Below are 21,764 nucleotides of genomic sequence, written 5' to 3'. Positions count from 1 at the left end.
GGTTTTGTTGCTGCTTCAAATACATACTTTTTTTTTCCTCAGTGATGTAGCGTTTTGTCTAAATTACCATAAAAACATCACAAAAGATAAGTATTTTGGAATTATCTGTTCTACAGCCAGATCTTGTTCCTTCCTTCCTCCAAATTATATTGTAAATTATGTATTTGAGAGGTTGCTGTGAAAGGACTTGTGGTGTTTATCTTTTTGACCACTTCAGGTTCGCCAGGAAGCATTGCAGACGCTGTGCTTTGTTCCTCCATCTGATATACTGAACTCTGAGGGTTGGCCAACTCTGCGTAAGCACCTAACAATGTCTCTGGCAGATCCCGATGCAACATTCGGTGTAAGCTCATGTTCTGTATTTAGTTATCAGCTGTGTAGCCATAGTAAAGAGTACCGAAGAGTAGTAAGAGGTTGCATGTATTATGAGTAGTCCAGCAGGGTCCCAAGATATTTTCTTATTTGTGTATGTATCACATAAACTCTTTTTGAAGTAAAAGAACTACATGATTCCATTAGGTCTTGATTTAAAGGATTACAACAGGATTTCAATAGGATTTTTAGAGACTGGAGTACTCATTTACGTATCTTGTAATGGGAGCAAAGAGGTTTGAATGTCTTTTAGCAAACAGATGTAAAAAAAAATTGATAAAACTCTTCTGTAAAACATGTCCTATTAATATTTGCTATTTAAGTCAGGTATATGCTCCATGATGATGAGAAAATGATACATAGTAATATTACACAGGCACTGATGAATTTTTTTTTCTTCGAGTTTTAAAGTGATTACCAAATAAATATGAAAGTTGCCTCAGCTGTTGTCACATATTTGTCTTTCAGCTTAGAAGGTCCACAGTTTCTTTTAAAACAATGGTAGTCACAAGTCACTGGTATGTTTAATAACATAAAAACATTCATGTTAGTGGAAAAGTACAGTAATATTTCCTGATCTACTTCATTGTATCTCAATGAGGTTTTGCATTGGTGCTGTCAGTTAAAGTATTCAAGTAAAATTTCCTTTAGACTGTAGGTTCTGTGGTCCCAAACTGTATTTTTATAAAATATGCCGAACATCTGTAGAGATATCCGAGCAATATATAATGTTAAGAATAATGACACTACATGTTGATTATTGTGCAATAGTAATACACAGTTACATGACTATTTAATACATTGCTTGCTTTTTCTCCTGTAGGAGAAAATTCTTAAGTTCTATGCAAAAACCTTTTCTTCTTCTCCATTTAATATGACAAGAGATGTCTATACAAGTTTAGGTATGTGCATTTAATTACATTTAAGACTTCATAAGTCATATATTTCCTGAAAATCATTTAACTTGTATAATGAATCTGTATAATACAGTCTGTTTAGTCACTATTGTCATGGAGATGAGGTGTTTTTTTTTTTTTTTCTCCTTTTTTAGCAAGACACTTGGAGTTGTACTTTCTTTCTGGAGAATATTCCCTTTGTGTTTCAGCTGGTCTGGATGTATCTAACACAGATGTAAATCGTTTACTTAAAAAGGTATAAGTGAACTTACTGTACCTTTTTTATCATTACTGAAACATCAAGCTTTATTTTTTTTTTAAATTTTAATAATTATATTTTCAGGTCCGCCTTTTAAATGAGTACCAAAAGGAAGCTCCGTCTTCCTGGATTCGTCATCCAGAAAAGTATGCCACCTTTGAAAACCTGTCACTGTTTCTTAATGTAATAATTTTTGACATATAATTTTAGCAAAGAGTTGGTTACAGGATACACAGATGACTGGTCAGTGATAAAGAAGGAATAAAAATAGAGGGTGGGAAAAGTGAAATAGGAGTAGTCATGGGTCATACTAAGCTTCTTGCTTAGCTTTTGAAGTGTTCTAAGTGCTTTTTAACAAAAATAATTTGAAATATTTACAAAGTAACAAGTGTAATATTTAGCACTTAGAAAATACATAATAATTTAGGAGAATACACATGTATGTTAGCATTAGTTTGCTTCATGCTAATACTAAGAATTAATATCCTTACAAGGTCAAGTTCAACATAATGTCGTTATTTATGATTTATCTGAACAAGGTTTTACAAGAAATTCGTTCCTAAATGTTACTAATGGAAAGATTTAAGTGATTTTTTTTTTTTTTGTGTGTGTGTGTGTGTGTGTTCATTTTTTCCTATTTGTGTCATAAGGTACATGGAAGAAGTAGTGGAGAGTACCTTGTCACTTTTGTCAGTAAAACACGAGGCTAATCCAGATTTTTTGAGTCCAGTCTACTTCTTGGCTTTGTTAGATATCAAAGCAGTATGGTTTAAAAGGTGGACGGTAAGCAAAAAAACTCAACCCAACAAACCATAACTTATTCATGTCTGACATGTATTTTGAAAAGTCTGATTTATGACTATTATTATCACAGACCCATTGTGTCCTCATAACAACCTATAATGAGCACTGTAATTAGGGAAGTCCGTTTTGTTTGTTTGTTTGGTTGCTTTTGTTTTTTGGCATTTATGTCCTTTGCCCTTTAACACTACTTTCTCCCTCTATGTCTATTCAGTTACTAGTTTTCATAAAATTACCAAGAAGTTACTGTGCTTTGTGACTTCAGTCCTTTTGTCATAATCAGCTGACAGCCATAAAAAGATGCAAATATTTTTCTGGTAGAAGTGATGAGCATGAAAGCACAGTTATATATATGATACACTGCATACAACTTGCTAACCTCCAGTGGACAGTGCTTTTCGCAGCCTACAATGTATAAACTTATGATTTAGGATTTACATGGTGATGTCAAAACACACAGTCTAACAATTCAGTGTAGTTATTGTTTTTCTGTTTTACTGCATGTTCTGCTACATATTTTTGTAATGACAAATTTTTTTGTCATCTTAAATGTACTGAAAACAAAAGGCTCAGTTGAGTATAATACCGGCTTACACAAGCTGGAGTTCAGTACGTGGAATATGTACTGTGCGCAGGATCCCTAACAAAGCAGAATTGGAGATAATTTCTACTTTATAATTAAAAAAATAAAACATATGTTTGAAGTTGACATTAGGTCTTCTTTGTCATTTTAGCATGCATATTACAGCAGAGCAGTGGTACTTAGGCTTTTGGAAAAGAGGTATAAGTCTTTGGTAAGTATTTCCCAAAGCAAATTTACTTGGAACTTGTTCCTGCTTTGCACACAGTGGTTTAAACTTCTTTTTCCCCTTTTTTTCCCCTTTTGTCAGAGCTGTTCCATGTTGTTTAGCTAGATGAACCTTTTGGATTTTTTTTTTAATTTCTCTTTGCTGAAATTTAAATTTATCTTTTAATTGTTAAATGAAAGGAAGGGTATGTGACCAGTTCTGTGTTAAGGGAAATTTGTATGTTTTATAGCAGGTGTTCAATTAGGATTATTATTTATTAATCCCTTGTGTTACATTCATATTTAGAATGATTTCTGACAATGTATAAAAATAACAAATGGTGCTTGAAAAAAGACTCCATGCTGAATTTGGATTTTTGATAGAAAGAGACTAAAAACCCACCATTGTGTTCTTTAAGTTATGAGGCATTAAGGATTCAAAGTGTCAGCAAGATAAACTGGGAAAACGTCTCTAGTTATGTATGTGTTAATGTCACATATTCTGTATGGGCAGATCTCTTCATTGGGACGGAAGTTTCATTGCTTTCAGTAAGACCAATATAAGTGTGGAATCCATTCATATAGACGGGACTTTGGCTATGTTTTGTAAAATCTTGTAATACAAATGAAATACAATGTAAACTATACGTGACTGTTAAAACCTTAAGATGGGAGACAAGGATACAGCTATGATAATGGTACATAGCACTGTAATAGCACTGACAGCACCCAACAGCCAAACTTACGGTTTAGCAAGCAGTGCATTCAAGACAAAGTTTTTCATGTGTGGAAAATGGAAATCTTCCATAGTAATGACAATATGGTAGTCACAGATTGCTATTAACTTCTCAAAATACTTGCATGTTTTCTGTACTCTTCTTTGTAGATTGTCTTAATGCTTGTGGAACTGGTAGTGTGGTAATTTAATAATGGTAATGTATTTTAATAGGCCTGTAAAATTTTGCTTCCTGTTGGTTAACACATCCAAAGCACTGAAACAAGAGGTAATTGCTGTGAAGTGGATCTTTAAGTTCTTATGTTAAGGGACACTACTTGGATACAAGAGAGAATGACTTTATTGTAAAATATTAGGTATTTTATTTTTTGTGCTTTTTTCCCACAGATTAATGCAGCTGTCCAGCAATGTCTTGATTATTTTGAATTTTGCAAGGCAGTAGTTAATAAAAAATCCAGAGTCAATGACTTCTTCCAGCAGCATTGTAGTGAGTATCTTTGCAATGTCTTGCATTATATGCATGTACATCCACATTCTCTAGGTCAGGGGTGTCAAACTCATTTTCACCGGGGCCACATCAGCCTCTCAGTTGCCTTCAAAGGGCCGAATGTAATTTTAGGACTGTATGTAGTTACGTTCATACACTCCTAAAATTACATTTGGCCCTTTGAAGGCAACTGCGAGGCTGACGTGGCCCTGGTGAAAAAGAGTTTGACACCCCTGCTCGATGTCTTTGAGCATGCAGCCTCAAGAGGAAGACATTCTATCTGTTCTTTTTTTTCCCAAAATATTGTATGTGTGTCTTTTGAGAGAACAATAATAGCAGTGCCTAGTTATATAAGCTGTCTGTCTTTATATACGAAATGAGCCATAGTGTTCCAGGTAGTAGCTAGGTACTGTGAAGTAAACCAAGAGTCAAATGCTTTTTTTTTTTTTTTTTTTTTTTTGGTTAAAGGTGATAAACAGAACTTTTCTTACACTGGATCAGGGTTGCAGTATATCTATTTCGTTCATTCACTGTGCCTCTTAGGAAGATTATTGATCTATAAGCAAGGCCGAAATCTCTTCCCAGTACAGCTGAAAAATAAAAAAGGTAAGGGCTGAGGAAAACAGAAACCATTGAGCAACACTTTATCCGTACTTGATACATGTTTCCACTTCAATAGTGTGAACTGAGTAGCAATTCTGTGCCTAGAAACCTTTCTTAAAAGATAGTATAGGTAATTTTGAGCATCAACACAGTTTTTTAGTCTTTGATGGATGTGGTTGAATAGATTACTTTTGTCCTTACATTTAATATGTTAATTTCATGTTGAAGGAGAGTTGGATCAGTGGGTAAGTGGTTCAGTCTTTCTAGGTATGAGTAATATCTTTTGTCAAACCAATTGATAGAATTGGTTGGAAGAGAAACTGTTCTTCAGATGTGAAACAAAATCTGTATTTCAAACTAATTGCAAGTTGAGAACAATTACTTTGAGCTTAACCTTTTAATATAATCAAGGTAAAACAATGGTAGAGGAAAAGGTCAGTACCTGTGGAACAGAGGTGCTAATAAGGACAGAAGACAGGAGATGGAAAAGCTCTTGAACATCCAGAGAAATCTGCATATGGTCATACATTGTACAGGGTTGGCAAATGCAAGTGTGTGACAACAACTATAGTGTTCCATTACATCAGTATCTCTATGAATTCAATGTAGAATTCAAAACATGACTGGATACTAATTCTGAGACTTGTCTTTTGAAGGTATTTTATACTTCTGGTTTGAGAATCGGGATTTAGTAGATCCAATGTAGAACAGTTGTGAGGAAGAAACATCTACTAATCGAGTACTTTTGTCATTTATGGATTATCCGTATAACATGATTCAAACAGTGATCTATTGGTGATGGTTGCTTTTTTCTCTCCCCTACAAAAGCAACAATCTCACCATCTATCTCCTTAATGCTATCCTTTTCAGCTTCATAGATAGCAACCCTTTCCTCAGAAATTGTTTGATTTATTAACATAATAATATTATTAAACTTGGAGCGATAGTTCCTGACCTGCATTTAGCTACATTTGCTGCTTTTGTTTCCAACCTGAGGAAGAGTTGTCTGACAGCTTGTCTCTTTTCTAGTTGTTTCATTAAGCAAGGTAATGCTTTTTCCTACAGTTGTGTATATTCAGCATTTTCAAACTTTGGCTGCCATCTATTTCAGTGGCAGACATGGTAAAATTGAAATTGGCTAAATTGGGAGCAAGATCAAGCCTTATAAGTTGATCATGAAAGACTTTGATAGAGTCCCAGGGACGTGCATGCCATTTGCTTTATTAGTTGTACATATGTTGATTTCCTCAATAAAGCAAAACATTGTTTACATATATTTGCAAAATCCATTTTATTTTTAAAATTGAAGTTGAACTTTAATTCGCAGAGTACTTTTCTCTTTTTTTTTTTTTTTTTTTTTAGTAGGTAGTGTATCCATAACCGATCTGTTGGTATTATTTACTCAGCTTATTTATTACTCTCCAAGTTATCCAAAGGCACCTGTGACAGCGCATACAGGTAAATGTTTGGTTTTAATATATGCTAATATATATAATTATAATGAGACATGTGGTAACTTCTTTTGCAATTTTTAATTTGAGGCTGTTATTTGTGCAGATTTTTCTCTTTCATTACTCCCTTAACTTTCCTTCTTCCCTCTAACTATGTTAAATCAATACTTAACAGCATTATAGTTCAGAAGTATCTACATAAACCATATAGATATGTTTATGTAAGTTAAAATGTAATAAATACTTCTTGTGTTCACCAGACAATTATTCTCCAGCAAGTCTTGTAATGGAGATTCTGCAAGTTTTTTGTGATCAAACAGGATGTACTGCTGAATGTTTATATACGGATGCAGTGATAGATGCCCTACTTCATCCTGTTCAGAGTTTACTGAGTGGCACAGAGGTTTGTAATAATCTTCCAAATAGTTTTAAAATCTATAGAATATTATAATTTTTCTGCATTTTCTACAGAGAAGATTTATTTAGTCACATGGTATCTTCTGTAGTATTTTCTACATTAGCTATTATGTCTTAAATAGTGTAGGCTGTCATTATGATTGGTCTGACAAACTTGTTTTTCTTGAAATCTTTTGAATAGTAGTAAAAATTGTGCTGTAGTGAGACTGCTCCCTTGGGAAAATCACGTAGCTTATTTTTTTTTTTTCTTCTGATGTTTTTGTATGTCTTTTGGATACTTCTTGGATGCTTATTTTCTCTACCTGCTTTTTAAAAGGCAACCTGCTTTTATTCTTTTTTTTTTTTTAAATTGAGCTGGCAGTTTCAAGTTAAGTATTCTCAGTAATTAGCATAAGTAAAATATGTAATTCTTCCTGGAAAATTATTATTTTCTGAATTGGTAAAAGGAAGAGGTGTTTTTGTTTGTTTGTTTTAACATTTCTATAACAATTGTCAAAATCTTGGGAAACATTATGTACCTTGAAAGTCTAGTTATGGTTTAAGCCTGTCCTATTCTCTTTGTTTTGACTGAGATGATTTCAGTGATCTAGGTGACTGTAAGTCTCAAGACAGAGAGGCTGGGGGTCTGAAATACCCATGGAGGAGACTAAACTTTCTTCCATAAAGAGAGCTTGAGAGAAATTAATGGCTGAGAAATTTTAAATTTACTTCCTGAGACTCACACTTACAAAGACAGTCTGGATCCCTAACTTAAATACCTCATCTAGGTTCTTAAAGTTGAATTTTGTCAGTATCCTTCTGATTATTTTTTTCAGTGCAGTTTGTTTATTTTTCAGAAAAGACTCTTTGTATTAATTCCTGAAAATATTCCAATGCAATTTCAAAAGTGTAAACAATCAGTTCCCAAGTAAATGTTTTAAAGTGTGTATTTCTGTAAAGCTTAACATCATAGTCCTGCAAAAACTTGATCATGAAAATAATTTAGCTCTTCTGTGGGTATCTGTACAGAGTACAATAGTGTTACTTATTTAAGGCTATCTATGGATGCTTTTGTAAGATTAACACTTTAGGTTGTCTTGTTTTTACTATACATTGCAAAAATTTAGTGCAATTTTTTTTCAAGTACAAGAAATGACTTGAGCCTGAATATGGTTTGAACACTGACAGTCAAATTGAAAAACAGTACTAAGGGAATGCTTCATTGATTTGCTCTGATAGGGTCCTGTGTAATCCCCCAGGCAATCTCTCTGGTCACGAGGTACTCTAAACCATATACAACTGTCTCTTCTTTCTTATACATTAATAGTTAAGAAAGAAATTATCTCAATGTTTGATAGTTCTTCCTTTTTTTTTTTTTTTGTTGTTGTTTCTGTCTTGCTCAGCTGTGTCTCTTAGGTAGCTGAACTCCTAACAAATCCTAATCCCTCCTGTGATTTGGTAACTGGTCTGTTTAATAAAACAGATCATGTTAAGGAATATTTAATGCAAGATAGCTGTAGTAGGTTGGATATGTGTTGTGAATCTGGAATATGTCATATTTGTTCTAAAAAAAGTGCAAATATTTGTATTGCGTCTGGCAAAACAATAGCTGGAAAACGTAAACCATGTCAGAGTGACCCCTTTCCTCTTTTACAAGAATTTGAGCTATTTTTTCTTCCCAATCAAACCATTGGCACTTCTTAGTCACCCAGGAACTCTAATACTGGACTCTAATACTGGACAATGCCTGTCTCAAAAGGAAGGTTCTGGCCACATATGCATCTTTTTTCAGCTGGGGTTATGGGGGTGGGTATCACTGGAGCTGCATATGGTTGTATGGTGGGCCTAATGAGCAGACACAGTGCTGTTATTTTACATTTGAGCTCTGAATTCCCTCAGATAAGTGCAAGCCTTATGTGCCTTTTAGGCAGAGTAGTATTGTGTGTCTGTAGTAGAGAGGCGAGGGGAAACCTGGTGGCCATGAGCACGAGTTGTCAGGCAAATCAGTTTGTGGACAACAGTATTGACCTTTTGGGCTCTGTCGCCTCTGAGTTGCTGGTGAAGCATAGCTGGTGCAGAACAATGTATTCACTTTTGAAATAAACAAAGTACCATGGTTTTGAGTTTTGTTTTGGTCTTGCACAGGAAAAACAAAATAATAACACTCTTGAAAAAACAGTGACAGCACAGTATGTTCCTTTCTTAAAATTCTGAACAACAATACCCAGTAACCTAAAAATAAAAGATCAAAGAGATTTTTTAACCCTCTGTCACTGAACATTTTAACTGAAAAAAAACAAGCCAAAATTGTATTTTTCTCTTGGGTTTCTTTGACCACCAGCATTAATAGTAAATTCCTTAAATTTTAAAGTAGGCAGTTTATTTTTCTTCTGTGCATTATATAGAATGTAGAGTTACATGTAAGAGAAGCAGCAGATGCTGGATTGCATAGCATTTTAAAAATAATTTCTCTTGTGAGTCCAGCTGTCCTTGATGAATAACAGTAGAGTGGAAAAGATTTAGGCAGTGGACTTAAACTTCAGGACAGTGGTGCTTTATTCCCCATTCTGACACACCAGATATTTAGCAAATGTTATGGGGAAAGTAACCCCCCCACCCCAGCTCGTTGTTGCCTAAAATAATTCTCACTGTTGACTCTGCTCTATGGTCCTGGGTGTGGATAGGGGGAAGCTGTCAAAGGAGACTTCTCACTTTGAAAACTGTTCTCCTTCTTTGTAAGTATATTTATGCATAAATCTTAGGAATTTGGAGCGTTTCTCAGTCCCTGGGTGAGAAGGTATGCTCTGACTATCTCATGACTGTATTATTGTGGCATATGAACAGTAACAGACTTTTGGTGAGCACCTATAGGACACTACATAAGTCCTACAGAATTACAGCTACTGTTGACTGTCACGCCCTTGGCACATCTCCTTATCCTCTCCCCTGGGCTTGGCAGCTTGGGACAGCACAAGTAGTGGTGTGGGTGTCCAGCCTTGAAGAGAGCTCTTTGAGAAAGCTCTGCTAGGAAGCCTCAGCAGAGATCCCCCAGTGATGGCTCTGCTAATAAGCCTCAGTTTGGACTCACTCCATCTTCCACTCAGGAGTGTTTTTTGAAAGGACATTCTTGTCCTCATTCCCTGCATGTACTATATTGTAGCAGCATTGAAGCCTACTGTCCCATTGATCTGAGTCGTGACCCATAGACATGATTTCTTGGTTTGCTTCACCTCAGACCTGTTTTGTCACTATAAATCCAGTTGCATGGTGATCACTGGGCTGTATGTGACCCTGGTTACTGTGACCGGAGCTGACCTCAACTCACTCACTTGACTTCCTGGCTTAACCTTGGACCTCCCTCATCACTGTGGAGGGGAGCTGGACTGCTGGGTGGACCTGGTTACTATGACTGGACCTCGTCTGCTCACCTTGCTTGGGTATGGTGGGACTGCCTGTCCATCTGATGGCAAGCCATTCCGTCTGCCTGCTTTGTTATCATGCTTAGCTCCTGGCTTCTTGTCTCTTGCCGAGCATCATGCCACTGCGCTTCCCTGACAGGCTCTTCATGGAGCACCCATATTCTGCTTGTCTACTGTTGGAATATTGACTTCGCATATTAATAAGCAATAGCCAATTTAACATTAATTTGGTAGTACATTCATTAGTCATGGTACCATACCAAATAGCCTCAATCCCAGTGTTAAATGTTCAAGTTCCACTTGATTACAGCCTAGTTTTGCCTGTAGAGTGCTCTGAAGTGAATAAGAAATTGGTAGAGGATATTTGCTTTGCTCCAGTGGGGAAGACTTGCCTCATGATTCCAAAGCAAATGGCTGTTTGGGCCTGCGGCAGCCTGGAAATGAGGTGGATGCAGAAGATCTTGGGAACCAGAATTTCATTTCTAGTCAGAGAGTTGCCAGTGCGTGTGCAGCAATGAGGGAATTAGCACGTTTCTCACTTTGATTCAGGTATTGTTCTTATACCCCTAGATAGTGTATCAAGAGCCTTTCCACATTCATGGTGGTAAAAGAGAAAAATGTGTGTTTTCTATATCTGTGCAGTCATTGGACTTCTGCCATAATCATTAGAAGTGAATTATTGCCATTTGTGATGAAGAATTCTATGTAATGGCATTTAAACATAGACTGTTTACTTATTTTGTTTAAGCCATTAAGCAACCATCAGAAAGGTGACCTTCATGTTCTGCATACATAAGCCAGGCTTGAATAAACAGCTTTCACAAAAGCATTGGATTTATTTTTTTTTCCTTCCAAATAGGTGTATATAAATGGTCTTGAAACCACTTTAATTGATGTAGCTGATATTTTGGCAAGGATTGCTTCTGTAGATGGTGGTCTTTCTCCTCTTCTTTACGGAGAAAGTGAAAAAACTGCTAAACAAAATCGGTAAGAGTGCGTTAATGAATGGCATTAGTGAGTACTTTAATGAACTGCATCAGTGTTACAAGACTCATTTTCTTTTTTTTCATTAATCTGTAATGTGGTATGTGTTGTTCATGTTTGGTGTAAAATATCTGATTACCAAGTAAAGTAGTAAGTGTTTTAGAGAATGTGTTAGAGAGGCATTTATGTGTATAACTAGGTGAAACGGCAATTTAAAGAAATACTTTTATTAAGGGAGATTTCCATAGTTTACTTGTTTTTCTTATTCATGCAAGAGCTTTCCTTTCTCCGAATGTAGTTCCATTGTATGCATAATACTGCTGTTCAGGCCAAAGGCCTCTCTTCTCTGTTTTTTGTTTGTTTTTAGGATATTCAAAATCAACATAATTTATTGAAATAATAGATGTAATATAGCATTCACTTTTCAATACATCTAATAGAGACAAATCTTGTATCAGAAATTGTCATTTGTAACTCTGTATCTAACTTAGGATCTCTGTGATCCTGTGGGTAGTATATTGTTGGCTGATGCTAAAACTTGAAATGCGACAGTAAAATTGAGAGTGGCATTTAAAAATATCTAAGCTGCAGGTCGTGCAAATGTTTGGAAAGTGTGTCTTCTAAGTGGAGTAATCTCAGAAGTTGCATGTGTTTTTAATGGTGGTTGGAAGTGAAAGATATTTTTTTGGAGAAAGAGTTGTCCTTTCCATCACAAACCTACAAGACTTCAGAAGGAGGTCTCAGATAGGAAAAGGGAAGAACAAGGACAAATTTTGCCTTGTAGTGATATCCTTAACGCTGATTAAATGGAAGCTAAAATGTTTGTCTTGTTGCTCTTCCTAAGTTGACTCCTATAAAACACAGTCTATGCAGTTCATGGCCATGTGGACTGGATGAAAGACACTGATGCATTTTTGCTTTATGTAGGCTGTAGCCAGAGTAACATCACTTGCTGTACATTTTTTTTCTTCTGACTGGTGTTACAAGTTATAATATAGTTGGGCCCTCCATAGTGGGTCATAGTTTCTTTCCACGGTTTTCTTTTCCCCTAGAAAATAAGTTTAGTCAGAGGATTTGTTTCAAGGCTTATTGATGACTACAAACCAACATTTTAAAAGTGTTATTTTATTTCTAGCCCTACAGCTGTTCATATAATTGTTCAGTTTACAAAGAAACTTCTTCATGACGACATTTCTCATTTATGTGGATCCGAGCTTTTGCCAGTTGTTAAAGGAGCTTTCATTTTTGTATGTCGTCAGATGTACAGAACTTGTGAAGGCCTGCAGATGTTAATTCCTTATGGCTTGCATGAATCTATCGCAGAGGCCTGGAAAAAGGTAAGTCTTGTTTTGGATTGGGAAGACTGGGAAAAAATCTTACTGGAAGAGGTTCATCTTATGTAATAGTGTTCTTTGCTTCAGGTTATTTATGTTTAAGTAGTGAGATAATGCTTGGAATTGTTCTAAAAATGAAATTCTACTTTTCAAATTTTCCTTCTGTATGCAAACCTAGCAGCAACTTAGTTTGAATCGTTCATGCCTTAAGATTAAACCAGGAGCTCTCAAGATGCATCAGTAGACCTATTGTTCATTGTCCTTGATGCTAGAGGTCACCTGATGTCATGACAGCCAGTGTCCACCACAGATCTTGTCTTCACACTTGGTTTGGGATATTTTGAAAAGAAAAACTCCTGAGATGTGATCCTAGTAATTTTTAGGTTAAACTAGTTGTTTCATTGGGAAATATGGAGGAAAAAAAGAAGGTTCCAAATATTTGATCTAAATAGTTAGATGCCATTGAAATATTCTCAAGAGACCATAACGAAAAATGCCAGGAAGGAATTATTGTCTTAACTGTGTACTTGGATATCTTATGAAGTGTAGAGTCTGTACTTCAACTTCAGTTTGATCCCTAGTCTAATGTTTTTTCTGCATGAAGGAGCTTGGGTGTAACACTTGTGTGTATTCTGCTTTCTGTTATAAATTTACCGAACAAGGTGTATTCACTAAACTTTTCATTGTTCCAGTAGCCATATGCAGTGTGAAAATTCTTATCTATTACAAAAATTTAGTTAAGATGGAAAAATGATAGCAGGTCCTGCAAGAGTAGTTTTCAAAAAGTTCACAGTTAAGTAAAATACAAACAAACATTTGAATCATTAAAATAACATGGGTAGCATTTAGGTAAGGGTAGCATATAAAGCTTCAGCTCTGGCTTCCAACTAAATTGAAAGCATATTTAAACTATAGGTATTAGAACTCTTAGTGGAACAGTAAAATTTAGCTGTGTTGTTTCACTTTATACTGAAAAATGGAACCATCTCTTTTTTTTAATCCAGTGATTGTAAAATATTTTCTTAGAGGAGGATCAGGCCAAGCTGGAAGAAAAAATTGGCTAAAAAATCTAGAGAGTTTTTTTGGAGATGAGGAAGTGGGAGAGAGATTGAATGCAAGGGAAAGAGAAGGGAACAGCTATTCTTCCTGTCAAATGCTGCATGCTTTTATGATGATTAGAAATCTAAAAAATACAGTCACAATCTAAACTGAGGCAGAAAATATCAGAAAGATAGAACATGAATAGAAGAGAGACTTAAATCACCAGCTTGTGGGTATTTCTCACTGCTTTCATATATGAATATTATTGTGAAAGTGTACATTTTGATCAAAACCAAAATATATTACTTACAATCATAATTATATCACAGTAAACTGTTTCTCATCAAATAATGCTGATTTTGAAACTTGCGTTCTTCCTTGCTTTGAGAACTTGAGGATTTTGTTGAATTAAGGAGTTTAATTCACTTGAAACTTGCTGTAATTTACATAACTCAACAATCTGTCTTTTTGTGCTTTCTTATTGTGTAACTAGTCAGTCCTACTTGAACTAACCTTTTATTCCGTTTAATGTTTATCACAGGCAGGGTATTACATGCTTTTGATGGGCATTTCCAGTTATTTGCTCCAAAGCACCACAGCATTTCCACATGCAAAAATAGACTTCTTTGCACGTTAAAATCCTTTATTATGGTACAGAACATTTAGACAAATTGTTTTGACACATACAAGATAAGTAGGCGCAATGTGTTGAATTTAAAAAAAATCATGAAACATTTAACTGACAAAATGCCATTTTCTTACATCACTTTGGAGATAAAATTGAGACTGAAGAGCAATCTACATATTTGGGACTTTAGGAATTGACAAGTTAGTACAGGAAATTCACATTTTCAATGCTGCTGTGTTGATTACTTTTTAAATTATTTTTTGTCATTGTTCAATTTTAAAACATCTGCAGTTTATAAAGTATTTTACTGTTTATAGTGTAGCAAAAATGGTGGAGTTTGGACTCCATCCAAGCAGTAGTGACAGTTTTTAAATGAATAGACTGGTAATTTTTTTCCTCCTATTTTACATGTCTCTTGGATTTTTAAGATTAAGATTGATGGAGAAACAAGTTTTTAATTGGCATATTCTGCTAGAATTCTGGGACAGAATATGTACAGATAATAATAAAAGGCAAACTTAACAGAGCCAGGACAGCTGACTAGTTTAATAGAGGAATCTTTCATGGATTTATCAAATCACGTTTATAGAGAGTAAATTAATGACTTCTCACTTTAATTTGAATAGTGCAATTTACTTTTTATCCCAAGAATCATAAAACAACTTAAATCATTCATCTTTAATATACAGTGTTTTTCACATTGTTTTCAAATATCATTTAAACTAGGAACTCCATCAAATATAAAAATATGTAAATGTATTTGTCTATGTCTGTAGCTCTAGTTATATCCATGCCAATATAGATAATATATATAAACTATAAATAAATAAAATAAAAATTGGCAGAAGTACTTAATAAATTTGGTGTTGAGTTGTTGAGTCCAGAGGCTGTTATGTCCATTACCTGTGACAGAAGTTCCTTTCTGATTTTTTTGTTTCTTTTTAATATCAATTTTTGCTTTGGGAGCCTCTAGTCAAAAAATAAAAATAAATAGGTTTTTATTATAAGAATTTTATTATAAGAATTCTAATAAATAATTTTTAAATTACTAGCTTTAAAATGGTTTATACCTAAAGAAGAAATAAAAGATAAGCTTTTCTGGAATAAAAGCTGTAGAGGAATAGTGGATTCTGTGCCAAATGATAGAATGCAACCTGGTCACTGGTTTGTTTGTTTGTTTATTAATAGATAACAAGACAATGAGCAAGATCTGGAGTTTAAAAATGGTATAAATAAACAGTAAGGATATAATTATTTACTTATTATTTCACAGACAAGTTTGCTTTCAGAAAGAGTACCCACTCCTGTAACTGGTGTGGAGTCGACTTCATCAATAAGCCTAGAGTCAAAAAACACGTAAGTTGATGGTTAATTTATGCACATGCACAAGTATTAACACACACTGCTACTTTAACCATAATTGAGGCATTTTATAATCCTGTGGTTTTTTTGCCAGAAGAATAGTCGTAGGTAGAGGGAGTGGAATCATCCTAGCATAGGTTTCGGTACAGTTACAAATTGTTCTTGACCTTTCAGGACTTTCTTGTCTTACAGAGTCATGTCTAATCTATGTAAAATTGACTTATAGTTGATTCTCTCTGACTACAGAAATTGGTTTGAGGAAAATGTGAATTAGAAAGCATAAAACAAAGTAGCTGTCAGAGTTTATCTTATGGCTTTGATATGGTGTTAAATTAAAATGTGGTTCTGCTGAATGGTATCTGCACCTTCAAAATATTATGTAACGAGATTGCCAGCATTCTGGCTGAAAGCCTGATACATACTAAGTGAAAGGCATCCTTCCTTTTATACTAAAACTTCGTGTCCCTTTATAGAAGTTTGTGTGCACTAAGATGAGAAATATACAAATATTTGTGAGCCTGAAAATTCAGGGTGATGTTGGTGTTAATGCAGAATCTAGTTAGTTAAGTAGATTCTTGTTTACACTTCACCATAGATTTAGTGTATCATTTGCAAAGATACCTCAACAGTTATTACTCAGTCTGTGTTGCTGGCATGTGAACTGGTTATAGCAATTCAAATCTAGTGGTAAAAAGAAATGTAGGGATGTCGAGCTCTGACTGAGGCAGCTGTTACTAATCACTACCATTGACATAAGCTGCAATTTCCTCATCTAGATTTTTTTATTTAGCTATGGAACAAGATATGCTGATTATATTTCTGGGTGAAATTTTTGCTTCTGAACATGACATGGCAGGGATTCTTCAGGATAAGTGATTAAAGTTTGGAGTAATGGTTGACTACTACAAAAAACCTGCATGCTGCTTGCTGGTGATAGGAGTCAAAAATGGGAAATGAGAACTAGAGATGAGAATCCAGTAAGCAAATACTTTCTGGGAAGCAGAATCACAAGAGTCTAGTGATACCTGCAGGGTTTGTACCTAGTGAAAGGTGATGCAGTTACTTCACTTTCTAGGGCATAGAATATTTTATGGGGCAGAGGGTATCATCATACTTGATTCTTGCAATTACTGTTCTTTCTGCCATGTCTGTAGAAAATATTTTCTGTATACTGCTGTTAGTACATGAAGCTATTGTGTATATACAGCATCTAATTTTCATAAATCTGTGCTAAATTCTAGCAGGGGCCTCTTATCTCCTCAAATGTGAGTTTTTATTAGTTTCTCATAGTATTTTTACATTAGTGAGAAATTCACTGTCTGCTTTGCCAATTCGTAACTGCCACATTAATATCTTAAACTTGTCTAGAGTCAGGTAGCATGTCATAAGTACATTTCAGAATGGTGTAGATCTTCTGGATTCCCCATAACATTATCTTCCTGTCCCATGTTCCTACCTAACCCTAGTTTAGTCAGGATGAGTTTGGTTGTTTGTACAAAATACAGTCTAATACATATTAGAACTTTCCCAAAAGCTTTCTTAAACTCACATAAACACGTAAACACGGAGTCCAGTTAATGAAGTGTTGTTGTTTTTCTTTTTTTCCCATGCTTTTTTACATATCTTTTTTAATTATTATTTTGCTACTCTTGCAGTTTGTTATGGGAAGATACTTTGTTAGATGCCTTGCTAAATTTTTCTGCCACACCCAAGGGACTATTTCTGCTTCATAGTACAGGTGCCTTGAATGACTGTGTGAACTTTATGTTCAGCAGTTTATCAAAAAAACTCCAGGTAAGCATTACAGAGTCTGTAAAGTTTTTATTTCTTGTAACGATTATAATAAAATAAAGAAGAAATCAAATAATAAGAAAATAAGTTCAGAAACCATTTTGTCACTAAATTTTTGCAAAAAAAGAATTCAAAATGTAGCTTACCATGTTTGATATTGGTGCCACACTGATTTAAGTTTGTCAGATGTTGCTCATCTTCAGAATGTCAGGCATATATTTAGTTTTTCTGACTGTTAACTGTTTGAAACAATAGGAAAAATAATTTTTTGAAAAATTCTAAGTGCGTATTTTTCTAGACCACATTGGTAGGTGGTGTTGAAATCCAGATCCTAGACAATACTTGAAATGTAACCAAAAATCAGATAATATGCATTTTAGGAAAAAAACCATAATGTTACAGACATCCTACTGAATGTGTGCAAAAATTATAATAATAATAATAATATAAAATAATAATACTAGCATTTTTATTCTTTGCTGATGTTACATGTCTCAACCATAGTATTTTGCCTCTGAATTTTGATAAGGTACTTGATAAAGATGTTTGGTTTGGAATCTGACTCTGGTAAGTCTGTAGAGGATAATATCTATGAACTGTTCAAGTCTACATACTGTGGATTAAATTCTGTAAACAAGTGTAGGAAAGATCAATATTTAAGAGATCATTAGAGAGTTTCAGGCCCTCTGAATAACTAACACTGTGCTTTTGTATTTGTCACCAACAGACAGATGAATATGAAGAGTTTGGTAATAGAGTGATTGTTACACAAATGGCAACAACACCACCAGGTGCAGTAGCTCTACAGAGTTCAGGTAAATTGAAGAATTATGTTGGTATGAATAGTTACATGTTGTAGTCTTGCATATTAGAAAAAGACAGAAAGAGGTTAAGAAATATCAACTGAGTGGAATAATAGCACAGTATTAGCAAGGACTGCTTAAATGTCTATTGATTTCTTCTTGGTGGAAATTCTTTTCAATTTTTAAGTCATTCACTTATCTTTGATGCAGGTCTGTTGTTTGGTTGGTGTTTTGGTTTTTTGTTTGGTTGTTTTTTTTCCTTGAGTTATGCAAAATCTTTACTTCATTGCTTTGGATTTTCAGAAATTTCTTGTATGTGCATGAAGACATTTATATCTGTTAAAAAATTAGTTGCTGACAATTTGCTAGTGCTTCTTACAGATCAGAATTAATAACTGTTGATTTCTGCAGTTTATATGTACTTTTTCACAGTTACTGACTACTCATAGTGAGAAACTGCAAATGCCTAAATGTCATTAGCACTTTTATACAATAGTGAGATGGAACTGAGATTGTCTGAACTGATAGTTCTTCTCATATGTCAACCCATACCACCAAAGTCCCTTCAGATGCATTCTCAGATAACTCAGCTGTTGCCATACCATGCAGCTGTCAAGGTAGTCATTATGTTAAAACTAGAATCTTATCAATTAACTAAAGCTACTGTCTTAAGTTGATAAGGAAGTCCATGAGGTACAAAAGTTGAGATTATCTTCTCTGAGAATCTAGAAGTGACTGGTGTGTACTTAAAATGACTCGACTGAAAGACTGTTAGAAAGGCAGGCAAATTCTGCCAGTCAAGGAAACTGATTGTTACTTGCTTGTTTTTTATGCCTCTGGGATCTTTCAGAAAGCAGGGAGCAGATCTACTTGAGGAGTAACCTATCTGTCCTGTTTAAGGTTCTCAGCCACGTTGCTTCTCATGGCCTTTGGTGTTTAAAACAAATGGTAGACCAAAAATAATCAGCATTGTTTTTCAACCCTGAGAGGAGGTTGTGTAATGTATGTAAAGTTTGCATTAGGCCTATAACTTACATTTGGAAATTTCAGAGTTAGATGGCTATCCTTCTTCTATTTTAATGTTTAGCATTTTAAATTCAGCTAGTAGTTCTTCTCTTAAAAAGATTTTTTCAGTCCTCAACCTTTCATTGTGGTATGTTTTCATTTAATAATGAGTTGTAATAAATCTGTATTTTTAAAACCATAGAGCCAGTACTAGCTAAGCCTCGATCTGTAGCAGTTAACTTGTTAAAGAAGGTCAGCAGCCTGTTTATGTGGAAGATATATAAATGTCATCCTACTTTAGTATAATAGTCTGTAAACTGTTGCTCTAGATCTTAAATTGAATAGAAGCAAACTGCTGAGGAAAGGTGTTTTGATTGAAGGACTGAGAATAGCAGGGAGAGCAACCTCAGGCAGTCAGTCTTGTGAAATTTTAGTCCACAATGTAGAGAGTTTTGAGAGTCTGAGTTAGAATTGTGGTATACAATGTTTGTTTAATATGAAAATTGTTTTTCTGGTATTCTTGCCATTCTCATGATTAGAACAAAAATTTGGTTTAGGCTTTATAAAGGCACTTGTAACTGAACTATGGGCTCTTTTGGAGTGTGGAAAAGATGATGTGAGGATAACCCAACCTAAATCTACTCCAGTTGACCCTATTGATCGAAGTTGTCAGAAGGTGAGAAGTTACTTATCTTCTGTATTGGTGTGGAAAAAACAGTGCTGTATTTCAGATAGGATGATACAAACATTTCTTTGAATTTTTATTGCGACTATATTGCTTCTTGGCATGTGAAGCAAAATTAGTGTAATGCTATGAATAGTCAAATAGTCAAATGACGACTGATTTAAAGGATTCTTGTGTTGCATGGTCACAGTGCCAAGCATCTGTTAAAGTCAATATGAAATAATAAATAACAATAATGACAAAAGTGAAAGTCTTAAAATACTGGCCATCAGTTCATGTCTCTGATTACTATAGTAAGATCAGGGAGAGTGACATGTTTTACAGTATGCTGTGTCTTTAGATTTTAGAAATATTTGATAATGAAAATATTATAATTGTCAAAATTACTTGTACAGTTTGATAGATAATACATAATTTCACAAATGCTACTGGACTTTTAGGTTATATGGACACCTGCCAGGGTTTACAGTCTTGTTTTGGGCAGCTCTAGTTTTGTCAAGTTCAGCCTACAAAGAAAGATAAGAACAAACTTAAAGTAAATGGCAAATAATCATTAACATTTTTTGGTTATACTTAACTGATTAACATACTCTTTTGTCCCCCTTTTTTTTCTTTTTCTAGTCTTTTCTGTCTCTGATAAACTTGCTCACTTACCCTGCAGTTTTTGAGCTCTTGAGTAAACAAGATATACCAAATAAACAAATGTATTCACTTCGAGAAGTACCTACAGATGTTATTGTAAGTATAGTTTTTATTTCGAATGAAAACTAAATACTTCTGTGAAGACATTTTTTTCTGATAAAATGTTACTGTGATAATAAGCTTTTTCTTCTTACTGAAAGATTTTGAAATTTTCTGCATTTTGTATTATATACAGCATGAGGGCAGTATATACACATATCACTTCATGTTAACCTAAATATTCATTTTGAAATCCTAAAGATAATATAAAATTTGATACCTACTTTAATGATCAGTTTTTCTGACTTATTAGGATTCTGTTTTTCCATGGAAAAAAAAGTGACATACAGAAATACTTCTGTATGTGCATACAGTTACATGCTGGAAAATGCTGGAAAATCTCTATACTCATATTTTGTATAATATTGCTCTATCACATTATCTGTGGATTTAACAAAAAATAATAATAAAAAAAAACAAACAAAAAACCAACCAAACACACCAAAACCTCAGGCTTTCTTAATAGCACAGATGATTTACACGCAGAAAAAATCACTAATTGGAAAGCTACTGATTAAGGCCTATTTCAGTCCTAAGAAAAATAGTATTACCATTTCTGTATTTAGTATTATTTTGTATTAGTTCTTTGAACTGCAACTCATTAAGTTTTTTTATTTCTCATCCATAAAGCACAGGCAAATTTAACCTGTGCTTTTGAGTGGCAGTTAAAATTGGACTTTTTTTCTAATGATCTAGCACTTTAAACTGCTGTTGTGTTAAAGTGTTTGTTTAGCACAAGCTCTGCATTGGTGGTAGTTTAAGTTGTTTAGACAGAGTATGTCATAGTAGTGTGTGTTATGTTTGGAAGGAATTTGTGTAGTTCTTTTTTGTAAGGCTCTTTTGATGATTTCAGGAGGAAACAGGATGATAAATTTCATTTTTCCAATCCCTTCAGTGTTGGTGTGTCCACCAATGGATGGTTCTTTTCTATCATCAAGTTTTCTAAGGCACTGGGAGCTGAGATAGATGGATGTTGAAGGGAATACATATTTGAGAGCTTTCAAATTGGGGTAGATGTTAAGTAATGATTTTTGTGACTGTGTTGTTTTGAGGCATTTTAATATTTTGATTGAATTCTTTAGGTGTCCAGAAACAGCAAGGCTGATAAGTGTTCAAAGTTCACAGGACAGTTACAGATATTTTGGGTGGGTTTTTTCTCACTTTACTGTGCAACAGTGGGTTT

At 34.5% G+C, this 21,764-nt stretch overlaps 1 protein-coding gene across 5 annotated transcripts in view; it reads left to right on the top strand.

Moving 5' to 3' along the window:
• The window catches only part of TBC1D32 (TBC1 domain family member 32), a 77,516-nt gene that overhangs the window by 8,793 nt on the left and 46,959 nt on the right, over nt 1-21,764 (top strand). For 2 of the 5 annotated variants that reach the window (XM_065630916.1, XM_065630914.1), the window contains exons 6-22: nt 218-343; nt 1,196-1,274; nt 1,424-1,524; nt 1,612-1,673; nt 2,178-2,310; nt 3,063-3,122; nt 4,239-4,338; nt 4,807-4,944; nt 6,304-6,399; nt 6,653-6,795; nt 11,067-11,194; nt 12,327-12,528; nt 15,468-15,550; nt 17,212-17,350; nt 18,075-18,162; nt 19,713-19,831; nt 20,462-20,578. In XM_065630916.1, coding sequence (XP_065486988.1) covers nt 218-343; nt 1,196-1,274; nt 1,424-1,524; nt 1,612-1,673; nt 2,178-2,310; nt 3,063-3,122; nt 4,239-4,338; nt 4,807-4,944; nt 6,304-6,399; nt 6,653-6,795; nt 11,067-11,194; nt 12,327-12,528; nt 15,468-15,550; nt 17,212-17,350; nt 18,075-18,162; nt 19,713-19,831; nt 20,462-20,578 — 1,914 coding nt within the window. The remainder of the gene's footprint in view (nt 1-217; nt 344-1,195; nt 1,275-1,423; nt 1,525-1,611; nt 1,674-2,177; nt 2,311-3,062; nt 3,123-4,238; nt 4,339-4,806; nt 4,945-6,303; nt 6,400-6,652; nt 6,796-11,066; nt 11,195-12,326; nt 12,529-15,467; nt 15,551-17,211; nt 17,351-18,074; nt 18,163-19,712; nt 19,832-20,461; nt 20,579-21,764) is intronic. The other 3 variants (XM_065630915.1, XM_065630917.1, XM_065630919.1) reach the window with 3 other exon arrangements.

The sequence above is a fragment of the Caloenas nicobarica genome, chromosome 3 (genome assembly GCF_036013445.1).
Source record: "Caloenas nicobarica isolate bCalNic1 chromosome 3, bCalNic1.hap1, whole genome shotgun sequence".
NCBI lineage: Eukaryota > Metazoa > Chordata > Aves > Columbiformes > Columbidae > Caloenas > Caloenas nicobarica.
Note: the sequence above shows the minus strand (reverse complement) of the source record. Positions and strands in the feature narration are given on the sequence as shown.